This window comes from Candoia aspera, chromosome 1 (assembly GCF_035149785.1).
Source record: "Candoia aspera isolate rCanAsp1 chromosome 1, rCanAsp1.hap2, whole genome shotgun sequence".
Lineage (NCBI taxonomy): Eukaryota > Metazoa > Chordata > Lepidosauria > Squamata > Boidae > Candoia > Candoia aspera.
This window is the reverse complement of record NC_086153.1, coordinates 205,177,506-205,200,600: the sequence shown is the minus strand read 5'-3', so window position 1 is coordinate 205,200,600 and position 23,095 is coordinate 205,177,506. Positions and strand designations below refer to the sequence as shown.

The window sequence follows — 23,095 nt, the reverse complement described above, 5'->3', positions numbered from 1 at the left end:
GTTTTATTTATAGTCATGAATTATAGACTATACATAGGAATAACATTTGGAAAAAGCTGTGTATTCATGTTCAAAAGTATTGGTTTCTTCCTTTGTTGGACTTTCTACAGTGTATCATGTTAGTGTCAAAGAACAATTTGGCTATGGCCTATCATGGCAAACATTGTGATATTCCATTAAATTGAGTGGAAAAATCTAATACTGTGCCAAGTACATTCATGAGATACTGGACTTCATAGAATCAAATTTTGTATTGACATGAAAACTTATCTAAACAACCATCATGGGTGTCTGTTAAAATGGAGAATTTGCATATACAAGAGAAAAAGGTTTTGCATTAATTCTGTTTTGGAAATTTGAATGATAACAATTTTATATTGATTTATTTTTTGTTGTTTCAAAACCACATTCTCATTCTCAAAATAGAATGCATTGTAAGATTCAGACAATTACTTCAGGAATATTTAAAGACTTAGGAATATCAGGGGATATTAAAAACAAACTAGCATGCTGTATCACAGTCTGCTTTTGAGAACTTCCTCGAGATCAGAGTGGTATAACAGTTGGCATTGTGGATTTCCATTTAGAAAACACAGGCCTTGAAGAACCACTATGTATATGGAGCTCATCAGGTAGCGCATTGAATCCTGATTAGTGTTTATTTAGTACTTTCTCTGTTGATTTGTTAAATACATTCTAGTATGTATTCACAATTTGGAATGGTGAGATTAAATTGGCATATACAGCATTACAGGTAGTCTTCATTTAGTGTCTGCCTTGTTTAGCAATCGTTCACAGTTACGACAGTGATGAATAAGTAACTTTGACCAATCATCACATTTTACAACTTTCACAGGCCTGTAAAGCCAAGGAATGCTGAAGTAAAATTGTGGTGTTTCACTTAGTGACTGCTTTGCTTAACAATCAAGTTGCCAGTCCCAATTGTGGTCACCAAACGAGGACTATTTGTGCAGTTTTTTCACATTTAGCTGAACATTTTTTCCAAAAAGCTTTGGTAAAGCTCCAAAAAGTTTTTCCTTATAAAACATTGCTTGACGATGAAGAAATTGATTCTGTTTTAAACTACAGATCTTTCCAAAATAAGAAATTATTCAGTTGCCATTTACATACATTAATAAATATGTGAGTCCTTCTTTTCAGGTATTATTTATTCCTATTTAATAGCTGCTGTAAAAATTCCCATGTATCATGCTAGTGGGAGTAATTACTTTCTAATTAGAAATTCACTTAATTTTTTAAAGGGAAATGTACAGTAATCCCAAGTAGTTTATATATCCCCTTGGTATTTATAGAAAATATTGTTGCACAGAGGAAAACCATTAATATTTATTCTGTTTCACCAAATTTTAATGTACTTCTATATGAGAATTCCATGATTTAAAAGTTGCATTGTATAGTCTTGCATGCAAACTCTTGTCCAGATAGGCAGCGGTTCCTTGTTTCTGGGAGTTGGGAGGCAAATAAATTTAATTTTAAAAAAGAGAGAAAAGTAGAACTCAGTAGGTTAGTTAAAATCAAATTTTAAAGAATTTTAACTTCTGACATACTTTGGGACAAAAGAAGACTTAGTAATTAAAACCACACTGAGTATCTTGGCAAATTTGCATTTAATATCATTTTATAGTATATTCCTCAGTATAGCATACAAAACCAAAGAGAAGTCAAATCCTTTGCATTAAAGGTTTGTAATCTAAATGTTAACAACGTGATAGAGAACAATAGGAAGAGATTCAAGTTTAATGAGATTAATGTTAGTAAAAATATAACACATTTAGGCTTTGTTTTAGTAGGAGGTTTAGTAATAAGAACAAGATAAAATAATTTTGAGAGAACCAGTTTGGTGTGGTGGTGAAGGCACCAGGCTAGAAACCAGGAGACAGAGAGTTCTAGTCCCGCCTTAGGCACAAAGCCAGCTGGGTGACCTTGGGCCAGTCATACTCTCTCAGCTCTAGGAAGGAGATAAGGGCAAACTACTTCCACAACTTGCCAAAAAAACTCTGCAAGGACTTGTCTAGCCAGTCATCAAGAGTCAAAACTTATTTTTATTTATATGCGTGTTTGTGAGGGAGAGAGAGAGAGAGAGAAAATGTTAAGGTATACCTTATTAATAGCACTATGTGAGGATGGGGGGAGTGGAGGAAATCATATTGCCAAAGCCCACCAGACATAGGGACAGGGGTTGAAGAGGACAGAAAAGAATAGGAACTATATAGGAAGTTGAAATCTATTTTCCAAATAGCTAGTTTTCTTGAACCAGAGGAAAGTCTTTATACAGGTAGTCCTTGGTTAACGACTACACGTTCAGTGACTGTTCGAAGTTACAACAGCGCTGAAGGAGTGGTACTTATGACTGGTCTTCGATGTTCTGGCTGTCCCAGCACCCCACGGTCACATGATTGTGATTTGGGCACATAGCAACTGGCTCACACTTAGGACGGTTGCAGCATTTCACGGTCATGTGATCACCATTTATGGCCTTCCCTGCCAGCTTCCCACAAGCAAAGTCAATAGAGAAGCTGGCAGGGAAGGTTACAAGTCACTCCAGTAAGTTGCTCGCACCCTCCCCCACCCGATAGCAACTGGCCCCGCTGTTCTTGTACCACGCCTCATGGGCCACCTGCGCACCCTTCCCTGCCTGGCAGCAGCCACTCCCAGACCCTCCGCACCATGCGCCACGCCTTACCTGCCTGTTCGCCTGCTTGCAAGCTGTTTGAAATTCGCTAGATGACCCACAATCCTCACTTAACAATGGATATTCCGGTCCCAATTACCGTAGTTAACCAAGGACTACCTGTATAAGCAACAGTATTTAGGAGAAACAGGCAAAAGGAGGCAAAGTTTGAGCTTGATTAGGTAGCTGTATATGAAAGCAAAAGGAAAGAAAAGTTGGCACTCTTCAGTGAGTGAGAGAAGGAAAATATAATCTCATCCCTTCTTTGTGGTTGAAGACTAATACAAGTACAGTTTTTTGCCTCTTTACTGTGCATAGTAAAAAATAATCGTTATAATATTTCAATTACGTGTATATAAACTGTTTGAAGGATCCATATAGATTAAAAAATAGCTCAAAGTGATTCCTTTGTTGTAGAGTTTATTGCTATTATCATGCTATTATAAAGCTATTTACCACTTCTCTGGTCTAATTCTATATTGTGATCTGTTCCAAAAGAGTATACCCTTTGTTAAACAGCAGCATTTGTACAAAATTTCTGGGTAGAAGGGATTTTTGATCCTATTTTCAAGCAAGAAATATAGAACTATGTATCTTTAGAATAATGTACTTGCTTATAAATGGAAGCATATCATGATAATACCATCCTCTAATTATACCTGATCAGCAGTTTATACTCAATTTATACCCTGACACATGTAATTTATAACTAAGGCTAGTTCATCATAGTTCACTTCAGGTATAGCATAGTATGGAAACTGTTTACGTCCTGCAGATGACTTAGTATTCATAACAAGTAGATGAAGGTAGTAGAGACCAGGAAATACAATCACACATATGTGCTTCTCACTTTTCATCACCTGCAAGGTCTCAAAGCAGACAAGATGGCTGATTCTCCACAGCATTCAAAGTGAAACAAAGGCTTCCTGATCAGGATTGCCATAATAGATGGTTTTAACCCTCTCCTATAATGCTAATAAAGATGAATCTTTCCTAACTACTAATATTTCAATAGGTATATGCTACAAAAAACTATTTTCTGTTTACCACATGTGGAGATTAATGATATGGGATCAATGTAAAGAAATTTAATTCCATCCCTATTGTATGTGTATGCATTGTTTGGAATCATATAGTTTAGTTGTTGGATTTACTCATTTATTTTTGCTGAGAAAGATTTGAAAGTTGCTAAAAATTGCGAGATTGCTGTATTAACATTTTTGTTTGTATTCTGCTAATATGCTTTGTTGACAGAATTTTCTCCCTAAATATACATTGTCCCCTTCTTTGAATTGGTGAATGTGATTATAGTAAAAAAATGAACTTTTGTTAATTATTATTTATTGTTATTTTTAGGACCCAGGACCACCACCTCCATCACCACTGATGGGCCTAAAGCCATTGCAGTTACTGGAGATCAGAGCTAGAGGAAGGTTTGGCTGTGTCTGGAAAGCTCAGTTGTTAAATGAATATGTTGCTGTGAAAATATTCCCAGTGCAGGTATATGAACAACCAAATGTTGTACTGTGAAAAACAGGTTTTTATGTTTTAAAAAATATGGATATAACAGGGAAATCAGGTGGTATCTCACATTATGCCTAAAATGTCATATGATTGCTTAATAAAACATGCCAGTGGTTCTGAGACTAAGTTAAATGTGAGAGGAAATAAAGGACATCCTTAATGAATCCAGTGAGACATCTTGATAGGTGAAGAAATAACTTCATTTGTAATAACTCAGACTATGGGATTTAAATATTAATAAAAACCAAAGGGAACCCTTTTTTAAAATCAAAATATGTTCAAATCAGATTATTCATTTACAGTCCCAGACCAGTACAAGTACTCCTTGCCTACCAACCTTTCATTCAGCGACCATTCGGAGTTATGATGATGCTGAAAAAATAACTTTATGGCCCATTTATGACCTTTGCGGTGTCCATTACAGTCAGTACGCATTGTCCTGTGCCTGACCTATGGTTTTTTCTTCCATTCCCCCCTTGCAGAGCAGAGAGATTGGAGAGAGAGGTTGCAAGAGAGTAAGCTGTTTGCTGTTCTACACATTGCAGCGGGAAAGGGTCAGGCAAAGGAGAGATTGCCTACAGAAATTGCTTGTTTTGTTTTCTCTCCACCCCCACCCCCACTTCACAGAGCAGAGAGATTGGAGGCAAAGGGATTTCAGGTGAATAACCTGTTCACGCCCATGGGTCCCAGCACCAGGCTGTGGCGTGATCACATTGATTTCGATGTGTACAAGACAGTAAGCAGGCACTCGAGCATTCCAAAGGGTGAGGGTATGGTTAGGAAGCAGACAAAATCGGAAGGTGTGAAATTGAGTAGTCTTGTCTCTTTCCAACTGGAAAGCATAGTCGTGGTCATGTGATTTTCCCACTTTGCGACTGCTTTGCTTAGCAGTGGAGTTGCTGGTCCCAATTAGTGTCATTAAGTGAGGACTACCTGTAAAGCTATGTTCCAGAAATTTAACCTGTACCATAACAAAAGCTTTTTCCTGTGAAGATACCACTGCCAGTTCAAGTTTCTCTTACTGTGTTTCTAAAGTAACAGTTCACACCCTAATCTTATCCAAAGCTTGTCACTCTTTTATAAAACCAGGATGAATTACTGAAGTAATATACTTTGCAACCTTCAGTCTAAAGTTGTCAACGTTTTTGCATCAACATTTAACAAAGAAACGGGGGGGGGGGGAATCATAGTGATAGCTTGCATACGTCAGTATTACTGTTACATAAGCCTTATGAAAAGAGGAAGGAAAAACTTTATTCACAATAGCTTGCTTATATACCTCAATCAGTATAGCAGCAAAAAAAAAAGTCTTCATGTAACATCATTCTATAGGAAAACCATATGGGCCAGTGACTTTCTCCGTGGTCATTGATTTAATAATATTTGTTTCTATGATAATGGTGCTATCAAGTCAGCAGTTTGATTTTGGGAGATCTTTGGGAGATCTTTTTTCCTATGCAAAATATCTTCAGCTTGTTCATCAGAAACCATTGAATCAATGCTACAAACTTTGAATATAGGAGCAGTACATTTTTGCTGTTGTTTCAGTCTAATGGCTGCTAGTCTAACCAAGTTTTTCACTTCATTCTCAATAGTTCTATTATATATAATTGAATAGGTATTTAATCTCTAAAGCCTACAAATAACCCAGTTCCAATTTGGCAGATGCAAAAGCTTTATAACATTTTGAAATAAGATTTCTTACATAAGTATTTAGAAGTTCTTTGACTTTTTTCACAGGTTGTGTTGAAATTCTTTTTTTTTTCCCCCTTACATGAAAAAGAAAATCTGACTTTGGATAACTGCCTTAAAAGCATTCCAAATGGTCGTTAAAATTGGTTGCTTTAACTGGTTAACAAAACGTAGATCGTTTAATACAAATTTTCCTAAAACTAGATAATAGTGTAACAGAGGCACAGTCAGATATAATAATGGAACCAATGTTACATTAAAGTAAAGTTGAGAACAAGTTCCACAAGTTGAAAAAAAATTATGTTGTGGCAATAGATTCAAATATTGCCAGATGTCCATTAAGTTAGATTTCAGTAAATATTCCTGGAGTATTTTGCATGTGTAAAATTTATTTGAAATAGTGCTGAAGGATCCAAAATTTGATTAAAATCACCAGTCTAATTATATAGGCTATCTTTAAAAGATGAGCTAATCTTTATTTTTATTTCTGTTTATAGTATTTTTATTGTATTTTATTATTCTGATGGTTTTAATCATTTGTTGTAAACCACCCAGAGGCCTCCGACTGGACAAGATGGGCGGGGATAAATTAGATAAATAAATAAAATAAATAAAAATAAGCATCTGTGCAAGAATTCTGAATTCCCTCTAGTAGCTTTGTGGTAGTCAATAAAAGCTATTTGATTGTCCAAACATCTAATCACAAAATATTTTTAAGAAATTGTTCAGTATCACATTTTTGTGCCACAACCAAATTTGAATACCTATTAATCAAAATTTCTACCCTTCTAGCCATTTTTGATACACATGCGACTAATCCATCTCCTTAATAAAAAAAAATATATCCTCCTTATCGGTAACAATGCATTTGGCAAAAAAACACTTTAGGTTTTAGATTACCCAGATACCTTCTTCTCAAGATGGTCATCTCAGGTCTTTAACTTTTCACTAATTGGTTAAAAATAATATAAATACAAAATCTTCATGTATCTTTTTCTTTAAAAAGAAGACTTAATAGTCCATAATAAGGAAAAGAAAAGAAAAACTATATTCAGTAAAGTGAGTCTGACTTAATTTTAAAAATTCAAAAGGAAAAAAAAAACTCTTAGAATAATGTGACTCTCAGATAAAATCCCAAATAATTATAATTCTTATTTAAACACATTGCTATTTCTGCTTATGGATTCTGTGCCTGCTGTTTACCAGCAACATGAAGAACAGTCTGGGGAAAAATAACTAGATACAGAAGAAAAAGTTGTTTATTTAATTCTGTCTTGCTGTCAGATGAACTTCATTGAACTGTTAACCTAACTTCATTGTTTACACTTGATTATTTGATGAAGCAAATCAGGAAAAATCCTTATCTTCATTCCAGAGTACTCCAGAGAACTTGCTTGCCAAGTATTACTAGTTGTTGATCTAAGGAATTTATCTAAACTGGGCTGGCCTCAATTTGATAATTTGTTTGACAAGATTTGTAAGGATCTGTGCACAATTCAGAAATAGTTAGAAGCAAGAGTTTTCTGTTAATGAGAATTTGCCAAACCAAGACTTGGATTTGTGTATTCCCCATCTTACTCTTTTTTGTTTCAATACCCCATGCATTCAGGCAAGTTTCAGGCTTAGCATATGAGGTATGACTTTGATTAACTGAAAAAAAATTGTATGTGCAGATAAGATGTTTAATATTTATTTTAAATATATTAATATGATTATTTTTGTTCTAGGATAAAGAGTCATGGCAAAACGAATATGAAATATACAGCTTACCAGGAATGAAGCATGAAAATATACTACAGTTTATTGGTGCCGAGAAACGAGGCACTAATATTGATGTTGATTTGTGGCTAATAACAGCGTTTCATGAAAAGGTGATTGGCTTAGTTGTATCAGTTTATGTAAAACAGTTTTTTTAACCATTAGAACTTTTCACTGTGTATTAATAGAATATTTTCTAAAAGAACCAGATTTTGAACATAATTTTTAATCTTAGGGACTTTAGTACAGTAGACTCATTTTTATGATCAATTTTCACACCAATGTTAAATTTTAGAGGGGACAGAATTCAATACAAGACAGTAACTTCAGGCCATTTTTCAGAGTGGGGATAGGAGTGATTTGCCTCCCAGAGGCCTTCCTCTTCCATTTCCGCCTGTAAAATTGGAAAAAAAAAAAATCAAGAGACAGAAAAAATTGTCCTGTCCCTTATGACAGCACAGCACTGGGTAACCTCTTATAACTCCTAACTCCTGAAACATTGTCTGCCCGTATCTTTGCTTAAAAGGATGCCAGCTGAATTATTTCTATCACAGTAGTGATAATATTATTTTGAATTTTTTTTAATTGATATTGGAGATGTGTAAAACCTGTCACTGTGTTTTCATTCTTCCCAAGCTCAGGTCACAGAAACATTTCAATCAATTTTGGATATCCCTGATTCTAGAATAGCAGGTGGGATATTCTCCCCAATGTGTGTGTTTTCTCTGTTTTTAGGTTGTGTAACATTGTGTATTCCCAGTTCTAAAATTTGGGTTAAGTGTATCAGCAGCTAGAGAAGCAAATTCCTATACAAACTTTTCATAACATAGTAAGTATGAAATTTAACTTAGAGTAGGTATAGGATAATTGTGTATAGCACAATTGGAAATTTAACAATTATTTTGTAATCTAGTTTAGTTAAATCACAATTATTATATGCAAAATGTGATCGTATATTTATAATACTGGGGGGAAAAATTATGTGTCCCCCACTGTGGTGTGATCCAACCAGAATAAAAATTGACAAGTAAGAACTAAACAGAGTTAGATTTACACAGAAACAATATATTTACTATCATAATGAAAATAATACTATACAATTATAAAATCCTAAACCTACATATCATCTAACTTTATTCGTATGATTTACAGTGAATCAGTCCTACTGTCATTCTCTGCATTTGCTCACAACCACTCCCACAAGTCATTTGCCTCTATTGAATAGATTTTTATGTCCTTCTTAAACATATCCAAGGATTTTTTGTATTTTTTCTGTTTTTATAATAGGTTATAATTTTTATTTGTAAGCTGCCCAGAGTCACTTTTATAGTACGATGGGTGGTGTATAAATTTAATAATAAATATATACATACATACATACATACATACATACATACATTTTAAAGGGAATAAACTAATTTTTTAAAACTTTATTGTTTAGGGTTCACTTACTGACTTTCTGAAGGCTAATGTAGTTTCATGGAATGAACTATGTCACATATCTGAAACTATGGCAAGAGGTTTGGCTTATCTCCATGAAGATATCCCTGGTCTAAAAGATGGGCATAAACCAGCTATATCCCACAGGTACGTTTCTCTTCCTCCCTCCCTCCCTCTCTCTCTGATCAGATCTTTAGAGAGAACATGCTACTTCAGAGTTATAATAGTTAATTGTAATAGGAGGCTTGAAAAGTGGTTAAATTCCTTCTTGATGGGCCATTATAATGTATCCCAGTCCAGTTGTATCACAATTGCTGAAGAGCAGAGGAAGCTGGAATCTAAGGGAAAAGGGCTGTGACTATGGTTTTAGTTGTTTTCCTAGGTACAATTGTCATCTCATGTTTTTTCAAGAGTTTTTTCCAGTCCTCCAGAGCAGTCTTTTAGGTGTTTGCAAGGTAGAGGCGAGCAGTCACTTCTGCCTTGTCAAAATCAAAGCTCAGCTATACTGAAGTGTGGATGCAACCCAGTTTGTAGAAGTAAGAAAAATAATCAGAGTTCAGAATGCAAAATTATTTTGTAATACAGTTTTCCTTATAGAAGCAATGCAGTGACACGTTAGAAACCAATGCTAATTTTGATGGATGCTATTCAGATGTCATTCACGAAGATACTTGTGGCACTGAAGGGTTATAATGCTTATTCTCTATTTGTTAAAGTGTTTTCCCTTTCAAGTTTTTCTGGCCTCACCTCAGTTTCTGCAGCTTGTGAAGCAAAGTCAACAACTGAATCTCTGTTTGAAATGCATCTAGTATACTTCTTAATTTTTATTCCCCCCTTTACTTGGATCAAGAAAAGTGTTGCTTTAATTATGCAGTGGCATGAAGTGAATACAAGTACAGGATTTACTTAATTGGTTTATAGTTATATATGGCACTTCAGTAGTCCACTTGCTTTATCTGTGTGACATACATTGCAGTCAGGGTCCTATAGCATTCACTTACCCAGCAGTGATGGTTCTTTCCTGTACATTGTGTGGCTGTGGGAAAGAAGGTACCCCTCTTTTTTGTCATTCTGTGGAGAGGAAACAGATTGTTTTCTCCTGAAAGTTTGGGTTTTGCAAGGAGCACCAGCAACACTCTGTGTCCTCCTGCAAAAATTATCTGTCACTTCATTCATGTCAGGAAGAAAGCAATGATGGTTCTGCTAGGTGCAGCAGCCACCTCATATGAAAATCCAAATCACAATAGAGAAATCACTTTTCTACTCATGTTTCATTCTCCACAGAGCATGGTGGAGAAGGGTATTTTGCATCCTGTTGGGATTTTATAAGAGGCAGTGTTAGAGGTGCGACTTACCTATCTGTTAGTCTTTTGCATCTTTTCCTCCATTTCCTAAGCATTCTGTATGTGCTGTATATCTCTGTGAATGGTAATGATCATTGTTAATTATAATAGTAGCTATGTCCAGTCACCAAGCCAAAAGTCCTTGACCTCCCCAGCTATAATCGAAGAATAAATCATACTTGTCGGTTAAACATGTCCAAATATTATTCTGATCCCTTTTAAAAATGGCAGTTTTAAATTTTGTACCTAATTTTTTCAAGGGACATCAAGAGCAAGAATGTGTTATTGAAAAATAATCTTACAGCATGTATTGCTGATTTTGGACTTGCTTTAAAATTTGAGGCTGGGAAGTCAGCTGGTGATACCCATGGTCAGGTAAGTTTAAACTAAGATAAAATTAAGATACTTCCTTTTATTACATACATTGCCATATTTTCCCCTGCCATTAAAATACTCAAAGCATTTCTTGTAAAATGGCTATCTTCATGAAAGGAAGTTCTTTTTCTATAACTAATTATATGATATTTGGGGTCATATACACCAGATCTGTACCAGGGCAGAATAGCATTTCAGAAACTTAATCCAGCAGCCCCTACTCTTGCAGAGACCCTGATTATAATAAAGCAAGATTAACGTTCACTTTTCAAATACTATACTTATATGACTGCACAGATCATTTCAAAAACTACAGATACAGGTAAACTATCACTTTTTGGTCTTTATGTAGTTCCATATTTGAAAGAGTAACAGGTTGATAACTTAGAGGTGTGAGAATGTGCCAGCCAAAAGTTCTATGAGACATCATAGCCATAAAATTATTAATTTGTATCCCCTCTGTAGTCTACAAAATCATGGAGACACATGGGGAGAGATCATGCTACTGATGGATAAGTTGAACAAAAAAAATGGAAACTAATGAGTAAGCCTACAAATAAAAACTGAAACTGATTGGTTAAAATGATAGCACAATAATTTAACAAGTTGGAAACTAATGAGTAAGCCTACAAATAAAAACTGAAACTGATTGGTTAAAATGATAGCACAATAATTTAACAAGTGTTGTGACAAGAGGTACCCAGCAAGTAAAAGTTGAAAGATCCCTATATGAGTCTTGAGAAAGAATTAGTAAGTACAGAATATTCCAGGGAGGAGAAGTATTTAATAAATCTAATAAATGAAGAAATTATGATCTTGGATAAGAATAATATGAGTCCCCAAAAGGCACAGAGAATCCCGTATGGATAGTAGACATGTGATTCCTGATTAAAGATACCTGCTTTCTTGCCTGTTAAGTTGTATGTTTTTATGTATGCATATACAAACACATACCACATAGAGTACCTACCACATCATCCAGTTGGATCCATCCATCTACTATTTGAATGGTATCCAGTGGAATAGATTGGTCCGCCTTTTTTTTGTTAAGAATTTTATTAAATTTCAGAAGAAGATAAAAGATGCAGAAAAACAAAAAACTACCAAAAAAACCCCTAAAAACGTGTGAAAACACAAGAGATTAACTAGATTACAAAGAGACTTCTGACTTTAAACATCAAGGATATACAGCAATTTCCTATAATCAATCCCTTACTCTATATTAAACCAAAATCACATTATTTCTATGTCAACCCCTTAGCACATTATAAAAATCACTAAGTACCATTGCTCCCTCCCCTTATAATAAAAAAAGAAAAAAATATAACTCACCTAATCAATGCCCCCCCAAATAATAATTACTTAATTATTCCCTTCCTACTACTATTCTACACATTCCTGTCTACTATAATAAAGATAAAAAATAAAAAAGCATGTAAATTATCTGCCATTATAATTAATAATATAAGAAACATGAATTAATATTAATTTTTAAAAGAAAAAATCTTAATAATCATAATCCCAATCATTAACAATAAGTAAAATCATCCAAAACCAAAAGACCACCCAGATAAATATTTTTGGTCCCTTAACCCACTTCAAAATAGACCAAGACATTTACATATCCCCATAATAAGCATAGAGCTATTTTCTTAAAGAAATCAAACTGCCCCCCTCACAAACACAGACTTCTCTTCAAAAAACCTCCCATACATAATAACCCCATCTTTTCTATAACATTCCATCAAAAAGTCAAATTCACTCATGTCTTGCAGCTCAATTTCTCCCTTTAAGTTCTTCAAATCAGCATTGTCAATTTCATCCAGGATTTCACCAGAAACCCAAATCTCTCTTAGGAGAGACAACCCTATTGCTGTTAGATTCTTCAGTTTTGTCCACAACATCCCCAACCAGATGGCACATTTTAGACCACTTATTTTCCACAATGCTCTGAATATCTTGCATAATAACTTGGTAGGAATCAGAAAGACTCTGCTTAATATCTGCTTTAATATCTCCACGAAGGTCAGAAAAAGCCTGGTTAAGATTCTCCGTGTCTGAGGCAGTAAGTTATGGCGCCCCCTAAATACTTAACCAGCAAAAGTAAAAGGTAATGGAAAATTTACAAACTGAGTTGAGATAGCAGACAGTTCCCTAGAGAAAGTAGCGCAGGAAAGTAAAAGTTCAGAACAGCAGATTCAACGTGTAGGAAAAAAGCTAAAAACTTCAAAATTAGCATAAAAATAATAATGAGGAGACGATAATGTACTCTCAACCCTCCTTAGTATTGGATGGAAAGCAGAATTCAAAGCTTAAAAAAAAATCTTAAAACAAAAATTAATCACAGAAATAACAATAAGCACCAAGAGAGATCATTTCTCCTCAATGTAGAAAGCCTCTCTTAGGGTAGAAATACTTGGGGGGGGCGGGAAGATAAATTGAGTGCTTTAGAAATGGGGTGGCTGGACTTAATGCCCCTTTATGGCTGCAGCACAGCTTGGAAATGGTGACATCCCATCTTCCTGGCGAAGTCTTACCCGTCGATGGCGAACGCTGTTTACAATCTCCTGGCTGCAACTCACCATCCAGAGGACAAATGGGTGAATTCCGAGCATTTTCCTTGGTCTGGAAAAACGCTCCTGGGCTTCAGGAAAGACCAGCCTGAGCCCCAAAAAACTGCCACAATGCCAGTTTTGCCCACAGAGCTTGCAGGCAAAGCTGTTCAGTCAGCCATGGTCCCACCGGAAGTCAGATTTGTCCACCTTTTTTTGAACAGTTTTTGTGGAGGGCTGATTATGAGATGCAAGAACAAAAGAGAGTACCAAAAAACCCCATTTGTACAGTGTATACCTACTGAAAGGTTTTGATCATTGATTATATGCCATTGACTCTTAGCAACCATATGGATAAAAAATATACTGAAAGAGGGTAAATATAATTAGGCAGATTTGGATATGGAGCATCATACAGACAAATAGGTACAAAGGAACCCTGAAAATTATTTATATAAGAGGGTGCTTTGGATCCTTCAGGCCAAAAGATCAACAAATGATGATTGGAATGATGTGGCAGCTGAGGCAGATGGAGACAAAAGAACATATCTGATGATCCAGAAATACCCCAAGGAACTTTTTGTTAGCACTGGGTAGGACAATGGAAGCTTTAGAGTCACTTTGGTATGATATTCCATTAACATTGGGCTGGACTGATTTGACATAGACACCAGTTATTACTATTTGTTAAATTTATATCTCACCTTTCCTTCAGGATCTCAAGGTGACTTATGTATAAAACCCTCAAATTTTTGCTTAACTATCCTGTGAGGTAGATGAGGTTGAGAGAGAGCGACAAGCCCATTCATCTTGAGAGCCCCCCCCCAGCCAATATTGAGATCACTACATATACAAGTAGATGCACTAGTTCAAAATTAATTAATGCATATTGCCTGAAGACCAGTCTTGACATGCTCTTAATCTACTTATCAAACCTCAAAAACTTAAATTTTAAAATGACTGAAATGAAGCAAGCTAAAATCTGAAGTAAAATATCACTTAAGGAAGGAGTAGTAAAGAGGAAATACATTGTCTCATTATCTTGCAGTTCAAGCACTGTTCAGGAAGATGGACTTGGTCCTGCCCCTGTGTTACTTAATGATGGGGGTTGCAAGTTCTAATGAGCTCTCAGTTTCCAAAATGCTCTTCTGTGCAGGTGAAGATCCCATTACTTCAAAGACCATGAACTGCAGATTATTACACTTGGTGTTACAAACATTTTAAATTACAGAACAGCAAAATAAGAAAAAATATTACTGAGTATAAAACTATAATGTCTTAGGGTTGGTGTTTTGTATTTACTTTCTAATGTGACTCGTATAGGATACTTGGCAATGAACACTAACTTGATCATTGAAGCCTGGAAACCACATCTCCATGTATAATTTGGGTTGTCCTTGCCAATAATTTTCATGCTTTTTAGTTCCTTGGCCATTTCAAAATAATGAAAGCTATTGAAACTATTTGCTTCAAGAGATTTTTAATGCTTTTTTAATAGGTAATGATCCAAAGGCTATCTACTTCTTTAAGAAATGTTGTTGAATGTATTTTTGGTTTTGATGGTAAGCTATTCCAAAATGAATTGTAGGACTCCAAATCAAGTGATTTTGGCTGTAATTGTTGTTACTTATTATTCCTCTAGAATACATGCTGAGTTTAAACTTTGAATTTTCATGTATGTAAGCCTAGTGGTTAATCTTATTTTCAAGGTTGGTACCCGAAGATACATGGCTCCTGAAGTTTTAGAAGGTGCTATAAACTTCCAGCGGGATGCGTTTTTGAGAATAGACATGTATGCCATGGGATTAGTTCTGTGGGAATTGGCATCACGATGTACAGCATCAGATGGTAAGCAAACCACAATTGACAGCAACAGTGTAAGGATTGTAACAGCCACTATGTAGCACAGACAGGCAGAAGGCTAGCAGAGCACATCCATGAACACCAACTAGCAGTCAGAAAACACAGTGAAAACTCCTTAATCTCACAACACTCACAACACAGCTCAACCACAGTTTCAACTGGGAAACTGTAAGCATCCTAGACCAGGCTAAATGCAAAAATGCTAAGGAATTCCTAGAAGCTTGGCATTCAGAGAAATCAGCCATCAATAGACACATAGAAATAAACCATATTTACAGACCATTCAAAAGAGATAAATAAAAAAGCTAAGAAGGAAACAAAAAGACCAGAACACATCCTCTCTGGCAGCCAACATCCAGATAAGCAGGGATTAATAGCAGACAGACAGACAAGCAGAAATCAGTACCCTAATCAAGGAACTACAAAGGAGAAGACGACACCCCCAACAACACTGGCAGGGCAAGCTACTGTATATAAACAGAGAACAAACCCCACACTCACACTGATGTTGTTACCTAGTCGGGTAATGAAACATCTGCAAACAAACAACCAAACTCAGAGAGCACCAAGGACTCCACATATTGCTAATTTATTTCTGTTGGTTTTCATTATCTCTACTCTAAGGAGACACAAAGAGTCCTAAGTTGTTAGGCTTCTTGTCCTTCTGCCATGGGCAACTGCCAGTGCTACAGAAGCGAACTTCCCCCCTCAAACATACATATGTTGTAACACTCTTCCCCACAGAATCTTGTAAGCACTGTTAGGCGTTTACAAAGCATCTGCTTGTAACTGTTCATCTGGCTGGTAAGGTACTCTCTGGGAACAAGCTTTAAAGACAGCAGACTCTAAAGTTATTGTAGCTCCCTTGCCTCAGCCTCCAAACATATCCTATAAATTGTTGGACAACTCCACTGTCTCTTTGAAAGACCAGTCAAAATCATATCCACTTCCAGAGGATTAAGGGTTGAAGGCCATCTAAAATGTCTGCTCCATTCAGTTCTGACCAGGTCTGAAGAAGAAAAAGAAGAAGAAGGATGGATGGGTAGGGTAGGGTAGGGTAGGGTAAGGTAGAATAGGAACAGAGCCTTGTCACTTCCAAGCTTATGGCTCCAGCAGCCTTGAATTCAACTGCAAGATAGCATTCTCTGAATCCTCTGCAGAATGGGCTCTCCTGTTTATACAGTCCAGACCTTGCTGGTTCCTGTTCAATCTTGGAAGACTTTCTCAGAAAGAGGTTTGGGATAGATCACCATTAAGATTTGCTTCCCCTGATTGTCTTGTTGATGTTTAGAGTTGAGCACTTTGTGCATCCCTAGTCAATTGCGTCATGACCACTGTTTTCAAGGGGTGGCTCTCCCCAGTTTCTTTTGATTCTGTGCTGTCCCTCTCTTTTATAGTAATCTTTTAGCCTCTACAACACAAAGCTATTCATGGTTCTATTCCCAAGCTTCCTGGAACAGCATGAGATACAGCAAGGCAAAACATTTCACATATTGGTGTTCCACTTCATGTTCTTCTTGGATTCTCTCTCTTAACCATCCCTTTTACTATTCCTGTAACAGGCAGCTGTTACAAACATTGTCTTCTTGCTTCCAGATCTCATCTCTCACGTCTGGGCATTTCCAAGATACAAATCTTGCACTGAGCCTGGCAGGCCCTCTTGCTCAGAGATCACTGCCTCTCATGAACAATTGCCCCTCACTTCATAGTGGAATACAGTTTGCTCCTTTTTGTACCAAATCAGTATGCTGCTGATGCCTCTGTTTATTTGACGCCTTTCATATTGTCACCTATGCACAAGTTGAGAATTAAGCATTCAGTTCTTCTTTGTAAGGCTTTTGTTTTTGCAGTGTACAGATTGGTGTGATGGTTAATTCCCTTGAATCTGAGCATGGAATTCAACTATCTTCTCAGATAGTTGAGGATGCAGTCTACTAATTAGTTCACTATGCTACTGCTTTGCTAGTTCTCCTTACAGTGCAGTCTTAACTGATCAATGCAGCCTTCCTCCAGAACAATTCCTTACCAGAACTATGCTGGGTGGTTATATGGGCTCAGCCTTCCATGTTCATTCAACTTTATAGAATGTATTTTACACCCATAGGAATGCAGTTTTTGGAAGAGGAGTTATATCTTTGGTCACTTGCAGTGATCACTGTTCTTCAGGTAAAAAGCTTGCTAGTCACCCATACGTGAATCACAGAAAACATGATTCCTTACCATACCTGTAGTTGCAGCTATTCAGGTAGTCATCTGTGAATTCACACAACCAGCCCCTTTTATTGGTCAATGACTGAAATAAAGTCTCTGTCAAAACCAACCCCCTCACCTTGCTTGTTCTCAAGCAACCTCATTATCCCTTTAGATCTGCTGTGGCAATCTTAGGAATTGAAACAGTTCAGGAGCCAGACCTACTCACATAGTGTGTGTGGGAAAAGTCTCTGGCCAAACATTTATTTAAGCTGTGGAATGTTCTAAATGGGACTCTGGGCAGGCACATATTCATGTGTGAATTCACAGATGGCTACTTGAAGAACTGTAGGTACAGTTGAGTTAATTCTTCTCATACTTTGAATAACTCACTATATTGAATATTTATGCTTGTTTTGCTAGACTTCGTCATAGTTACAAAAAGCAGTCATTGTTGATAAGTACCTAGTGTACAGATCTGTTGTTGTGCAATCAGTGAAGAAGATGCTTTATATAATAATATTTAGCTTTAAAGAAAGATCATTATGAAGTCATAACTTACATAATGATATCAAAGCATTATAACAAAATATATAGACTTGATATTGCAGAATATAGACTAGCCAGGTTTACTAGTACAGAATACATCAAATGTCATCTGCCCAACATAGCAGACAAGCTCATACAGATTATCCATCCATGTATTTGAAGTTGTTAATAGGGATTAATCAACTCTATACTGTTGATACAGATTCAGTATTTTAGTCTGCTACTCCTTTTCTACTTGATTTTGTGGAAGTAAATAATGCCTTTATGACAAAAGGCAAAATTGATATATAGATGAGATTGTGTTGGATCTTGGAAACTAGTTTAGAATCCTAGACCTGACTTACAGGAGAAGAAATAAACTATTTTATTTATTTATTTATTTATTATTCAGATTTCTACTAGATGTATCCTAATATCTGATCCTTGTTCAATATAATCCCTTTGGACAGTCATAAACCAGTTACCAGCTTTCATTCTAGTCTCTTCACCTGAGCAGCATTAGAAGTCAATAGAACTTAGGTAACATACTATTATTTCCTACAATGCAGGACCTGTGGATGAGTATATGTTGCCTTTTGAGGAAGAAGTGGGTCAGCATCCTTCTCTTGAAGATATGCAGGAAGTTGTAGTACATAAAAAGAAGAGGCCTGTTCTAAGAGAGTGTTGGCAGAAACATGCTGTAAGTAACAAATAATGTGGGTAGTACTGGAACTTTTCTTTAGAAGGTAAAACTTTTTTTAACCTATAAAAATACATTTAAAATCCAATGGAGAAATTGAAATTCAAGGTCATGCTATTTAAAAATATTTTTATGTTTTAAAATGTTAATATAATCCAGCAAGCCTATCTGCACTTCAATCTTTCATGAGCAAAAAGAATCTGAATTGGAGAAAACTGCCTGTTCCTATGATATGCCAAACTCTACAACAAGTGTGAAGAGTGGCCTTTTAAGTATCCCCCCCCCCATTTCCCTCAGCGGGTTTGTTTTGCCTCTTCCCATTGATTGCTATAGGTTTGCTACCAGTGAAGGTACATTGGCAGAATGGGAGGTGATCCAAGATTGTGGATCCAAGACTATTTCCATTCATATCCCAAAATACACCCTTTTTGCATTCTTTGGAATAAGAACATCGAAGAGGCAAAGCTGTGGAGTTTTCTGGAATGAAGATTCTGTTTATTGCATAATAATTCCAGAAGGGTATCCCTTCTTGTTATTTTTAGGGAATGGCAATGCTCTGTGAAACAATAGAAGAGTGTTGGGATCATGATGCAGAAGCCCGATTATCAGCAGGCTGCGTAGAGGAAAGGATTATTCAGATGCAAAGACTAACAAACATTATAACAACAGAAGACATTGTGACTGTGGTCACTATGGTGACAAATGTGGATTTTCCTCCCAAAGAATCCAGTCTATGATAGTAGCACTGGTCACACTTCTTGACCAATAAGACTCAGCACTGGAACTGCCAAGTTAACTGGCCTGTTTCTGGTCAGTAATTTTCAGCGTGAAATATGTTAAGTCAGTCTCTGGAGTGTCAGTAGGAAGATTCCTCCTTGTTCTTCTCCAGACTTGGATCCAGGAGACTTAACTGCATATACCTGAGAAAATGGCAAGATAACGTTAAACTTATCCGAAGAACATGGACCTATCTCGGCTTGTCAGACATTTTAAAAACTGACATTGTATTTCTTAACATGTCAGACTAATTCCTTAAAATGAACTACTGCTATTTTTTTTAAATCAGACATTTCATTTCAGATTTAAGAAAAAGGGTAACTTGTTTTTATTGCATTTGCTGTTGTGTTTATATAAATGACTATTGTAATGCCAATATGACACAGCTTGTGAATGTTTAGTGTGCTGCTGTTCTATGTAATCAAAGTGGGATCTAGCAAAAAGGCTTCCAAGCATTACTTAACCTCCCTCAACAAGGTATACCTCAATTCCACCTATGCTAAATTGAATTGACAACACTAATAAAACTGAAATAATAAATTGATCCAGATTTTGTAAATGATGCATTACAGATTCATGGTGTATTTTTTAAAGGTATAAGCTGTGCTTCATGCCAACAGTCCATGGCCATTCCTAAAATGGTGTATTAGCCTTTCCTTGTTCTAGCTTATGTATTTAAAAATGTATTGCATTTTAAATGATGAACTTCCCCAATTTTTAGTTAAAAGTTTTATCTCCAGTTCCCAAAATAGTGTATACATTAATTTTACTAAATATTTAGGTTTGCTGTGTCTGATGGGAATTTGAAAATTTAAGCATGATTTTTTATTATTTTATTGAGCTCTGGCACTGGAAAGCTCTTAACGTCAATTCTTTTAAAGAAGCTTTTGCTGTTTTATGTATGTTTTGTCTGGTGTTATTTTCTGTTTCAGTAAACAGGACACAGTGGGTTGATCCACACGGACACATGTAGCAAGATGGTAGAAGCTCACTTCCTTCCATTTCCCCCCAGCAGCCCAGCTCCTGCCCCGTGCAAGTGCGGTACAGAGGTTCTTCCAGCTATTTGGGGGCTGCCATGGGAAGGAGGAGGCAGGGAGAATGCTTCCAACCAATGCATGGGTCTAGGACTGGACATAACTCTTATTTCCACTGTGTTGTTGTTTCAGGATCACCTCAGGAAGCTTCATTACCCTGAACTCCTCCACACTTTATATGTGTTGCCTTTTGTAGTTTCACATCACTTGATTTTTTTGGTGCCTGCTTGTCAGAGTAATGTTGATCAGTGATGCATAGGTTTAACTTGTGGTCACTAAAAAATTAAAAATACAGACTCTTTTTTTTTTTTTAAACAAAAAAACTTACCATCAAATATGCAATTATTTCACTGGAAATGATAATGTAGCACAGTCTAGCAAAAAAGGAAGAAAGAAAAACACTACAACTTTAAATTTAAACTGTTGTATTAAAGGAGTTATTGGCATTGAAGATGTTGAGCCTTACCATTAAGAAGACTCTAGCAAAAGGGGCAGAAAGTAGACAGGTGCCAAAGTACTTTTAAAAGGTAGTAATACACTAAAATTATTTGAATAGTTTATATGTATACAGGCCAAAGTAAGTTAATTCTCAAAAACAAAAGTACTGAACCAACAGTAGCCAGTATTATGATATTCTAGTCAGTTTTTTTAATTTAAATAATACATTAGATTTATAAAGAAAATGGTGGTCACAGTTAAATGTTCACTGTGAATGTTCTAAAGATTTATAAAATCACTGAGTTTTTTGTTATGTACTGGTCTCTGAAAATGTAGAGGAATTATTTATAAGCAAGATTTTGGACATCAGATTCTAAACGGGGACAAGTATTAGAGCATTTCTCCTCTGCAACTGGCATACTTCATAGAGGCATGCTTTGTCTCAGAGTTATCAAGTTTGATGCCATAATTTGACTATGGATGTTGTTGGGCATATCTTGCTACTTTTGTTAACACACACAGGGGGACTGTTCTTCAAATGTATTTTTGAATAAAGGAAGATTATTTGCTTGCTTCTACTTTAGGGGTGGATTTTGCAACAACATCTTGCCTAAAATGATATGAATGATTGATATGTATGGTTTTTCCTCAAAATGAAAATGTTCATACTAGGAAAATGCAGAAATTTATCAGTGATCATCTTAAATTCACATGCCTACAAAAATCATTCCTGGCTGCAAATCTCCCGCCACAGCTTTCATAGAACAGTTTTCTATCAAATACAAACTTCCACCAGTATGACTCAAGCCAGATGAGACCTTTTGAGGTGCATTTTTTGCAAATGCATTTGTGATTGCAGGTCATATAGGGGAAATCATCAAAACTGACAATCAAACAGAACAATGTCTACATGAGAAAAGTAAATAAAAGTATTTTCCAAGCTTCCCTGCTCCCCAGACTAGTCTGATGTTTTTCAAGCTATCACAGATCAGAAAAGACTTTTATAAGCTCTTTTTTGGTAGAATCTATGAAATTGTTAAAATCCACCAAGCTGCACGATAGTCTTGCAGGAAATCTCAACTTGTGTGAAAAATGTAGGGGTGGGCAGTCCTTTCAAAATGCTTAAGCCAAGATCTGTGCTGAGAAATTAACACATTAAAGTCTGAGCTAGGAAAGGTGCTCTGCTTTCTGGCAGATACTGTGGCTGTTGTCGCTTTTTGTACTTGGCCATACAGCTTGTCTTGATCCAGCCAGCTCTGGTGATTTGCCTTGTAACTTTGGCTTGTGAAGAAAAGCTAGGGCTGAGGCTTGAGCTTTCATTGTCCTTTGGTTTGCCTGTGTCTACTTAGTTGGCTGCCATATAATTGCCACAGGATTTAACTGATTAGCCAGTTTTGTGAACAACTTCGAAGTCTCAACTTTGCAATACCTTTTCAGTTTGTGTTAGATGCTAAGAACTTTATATCACATGATGCATGACTACTCTTTGTACAGTTGCTAAATATAACTTAGCATTTTGGAACAGATTGTGCCTCGTAATTGTTGGAGTTCTTTGACCTAGTGTTCTCATTCATGGTGGTATTCTGAAAATGAGTCTGGATTAAAATACACAACTTAATACCTTCTTTGATAGCAAAATCCATGTGGAGTAGCTCTTGCATAATTAAGGTGTAATCAGATGTAGTAGTAATAAATAGTGTTCATACTACCGTTCTACAGAATAAATTGCTGATCGTAGTTTAACAAAGTGAGCTGACTGATTGGTTGACCTTTTTCCAATTCTCTTTTTAAACTTTTTAATGCATTTTTATTAGGAATATTTGGTATAAGATTCAGCAAGCTATGTACAGGATTATGAGCAAGGGATAAAAATACTATCCTTGTGGAACACCATTTACCTCAAGATATTCAACCAGCAGTACTTTTTTTTTAATGCACACTCAAGTCCATATAAGATGTTACCTCTCAAAATATTGGTAAGCAATTATTTTAGCTTTACTTGGTACTTGTCAGTGTTCTGGGCACAGGTTGTTGTACTACTATCAAATTGCTCTTGCTATTTTTTGGCAAGTATTTAAGAGAAAATAACCCCATTCTGGATAAAAGTGATTGTGAAATATTGTATAAATGTATGCTTCTCTTTCCCTATTCCCACAGAACGATGAATAAAAAATTAAGTGACTACTATG

The 23,095-nt window shown here is 36.0% G+C and overlaps 1 protein-coding gene across 2 annotated transcripts in view; it reads left to right on the top strand.

Moving 5' to 3' along the window:
- Positions 1-23,095, top strand: part of ACVR2A (activin A receptor type 2A) — a 33,674-nt gene extending 10,579 nt beyond the window's left edge. For both annotated transcript variants that reach the window (XM_063318387.1, XM_063318386.1), the window contains 7 exons: positions 4,049-4,192; positions 7,636-7,779; positions 9,108-9,253; positions 10,710-10,824; positions 15,086-15,224; positions 18,527-18,657; positions 19,200-23,095. In XM_063318387.1, coding sequence (XP_063174457.1) covers positions 4,049-4,192; positions 7,636-7,779; positions 9,108-9,253; positions 10,710-10,824; positions 15,086-15,224; positions 18,527-18,657; positions 19,200-19,394 — 1,014 coding nt within the window. In that variant the 3' untranslated portion in view covers positions 19,395-23,095. The remainder of the gene's footprint in view (positions 1-4,048; positions 4,193-7,635; positions 7,780-9,107; positions 9,254-10,709; positions 10,825-15,085; positions 15,225-18,526; positions 18,658-19,199) is intronic.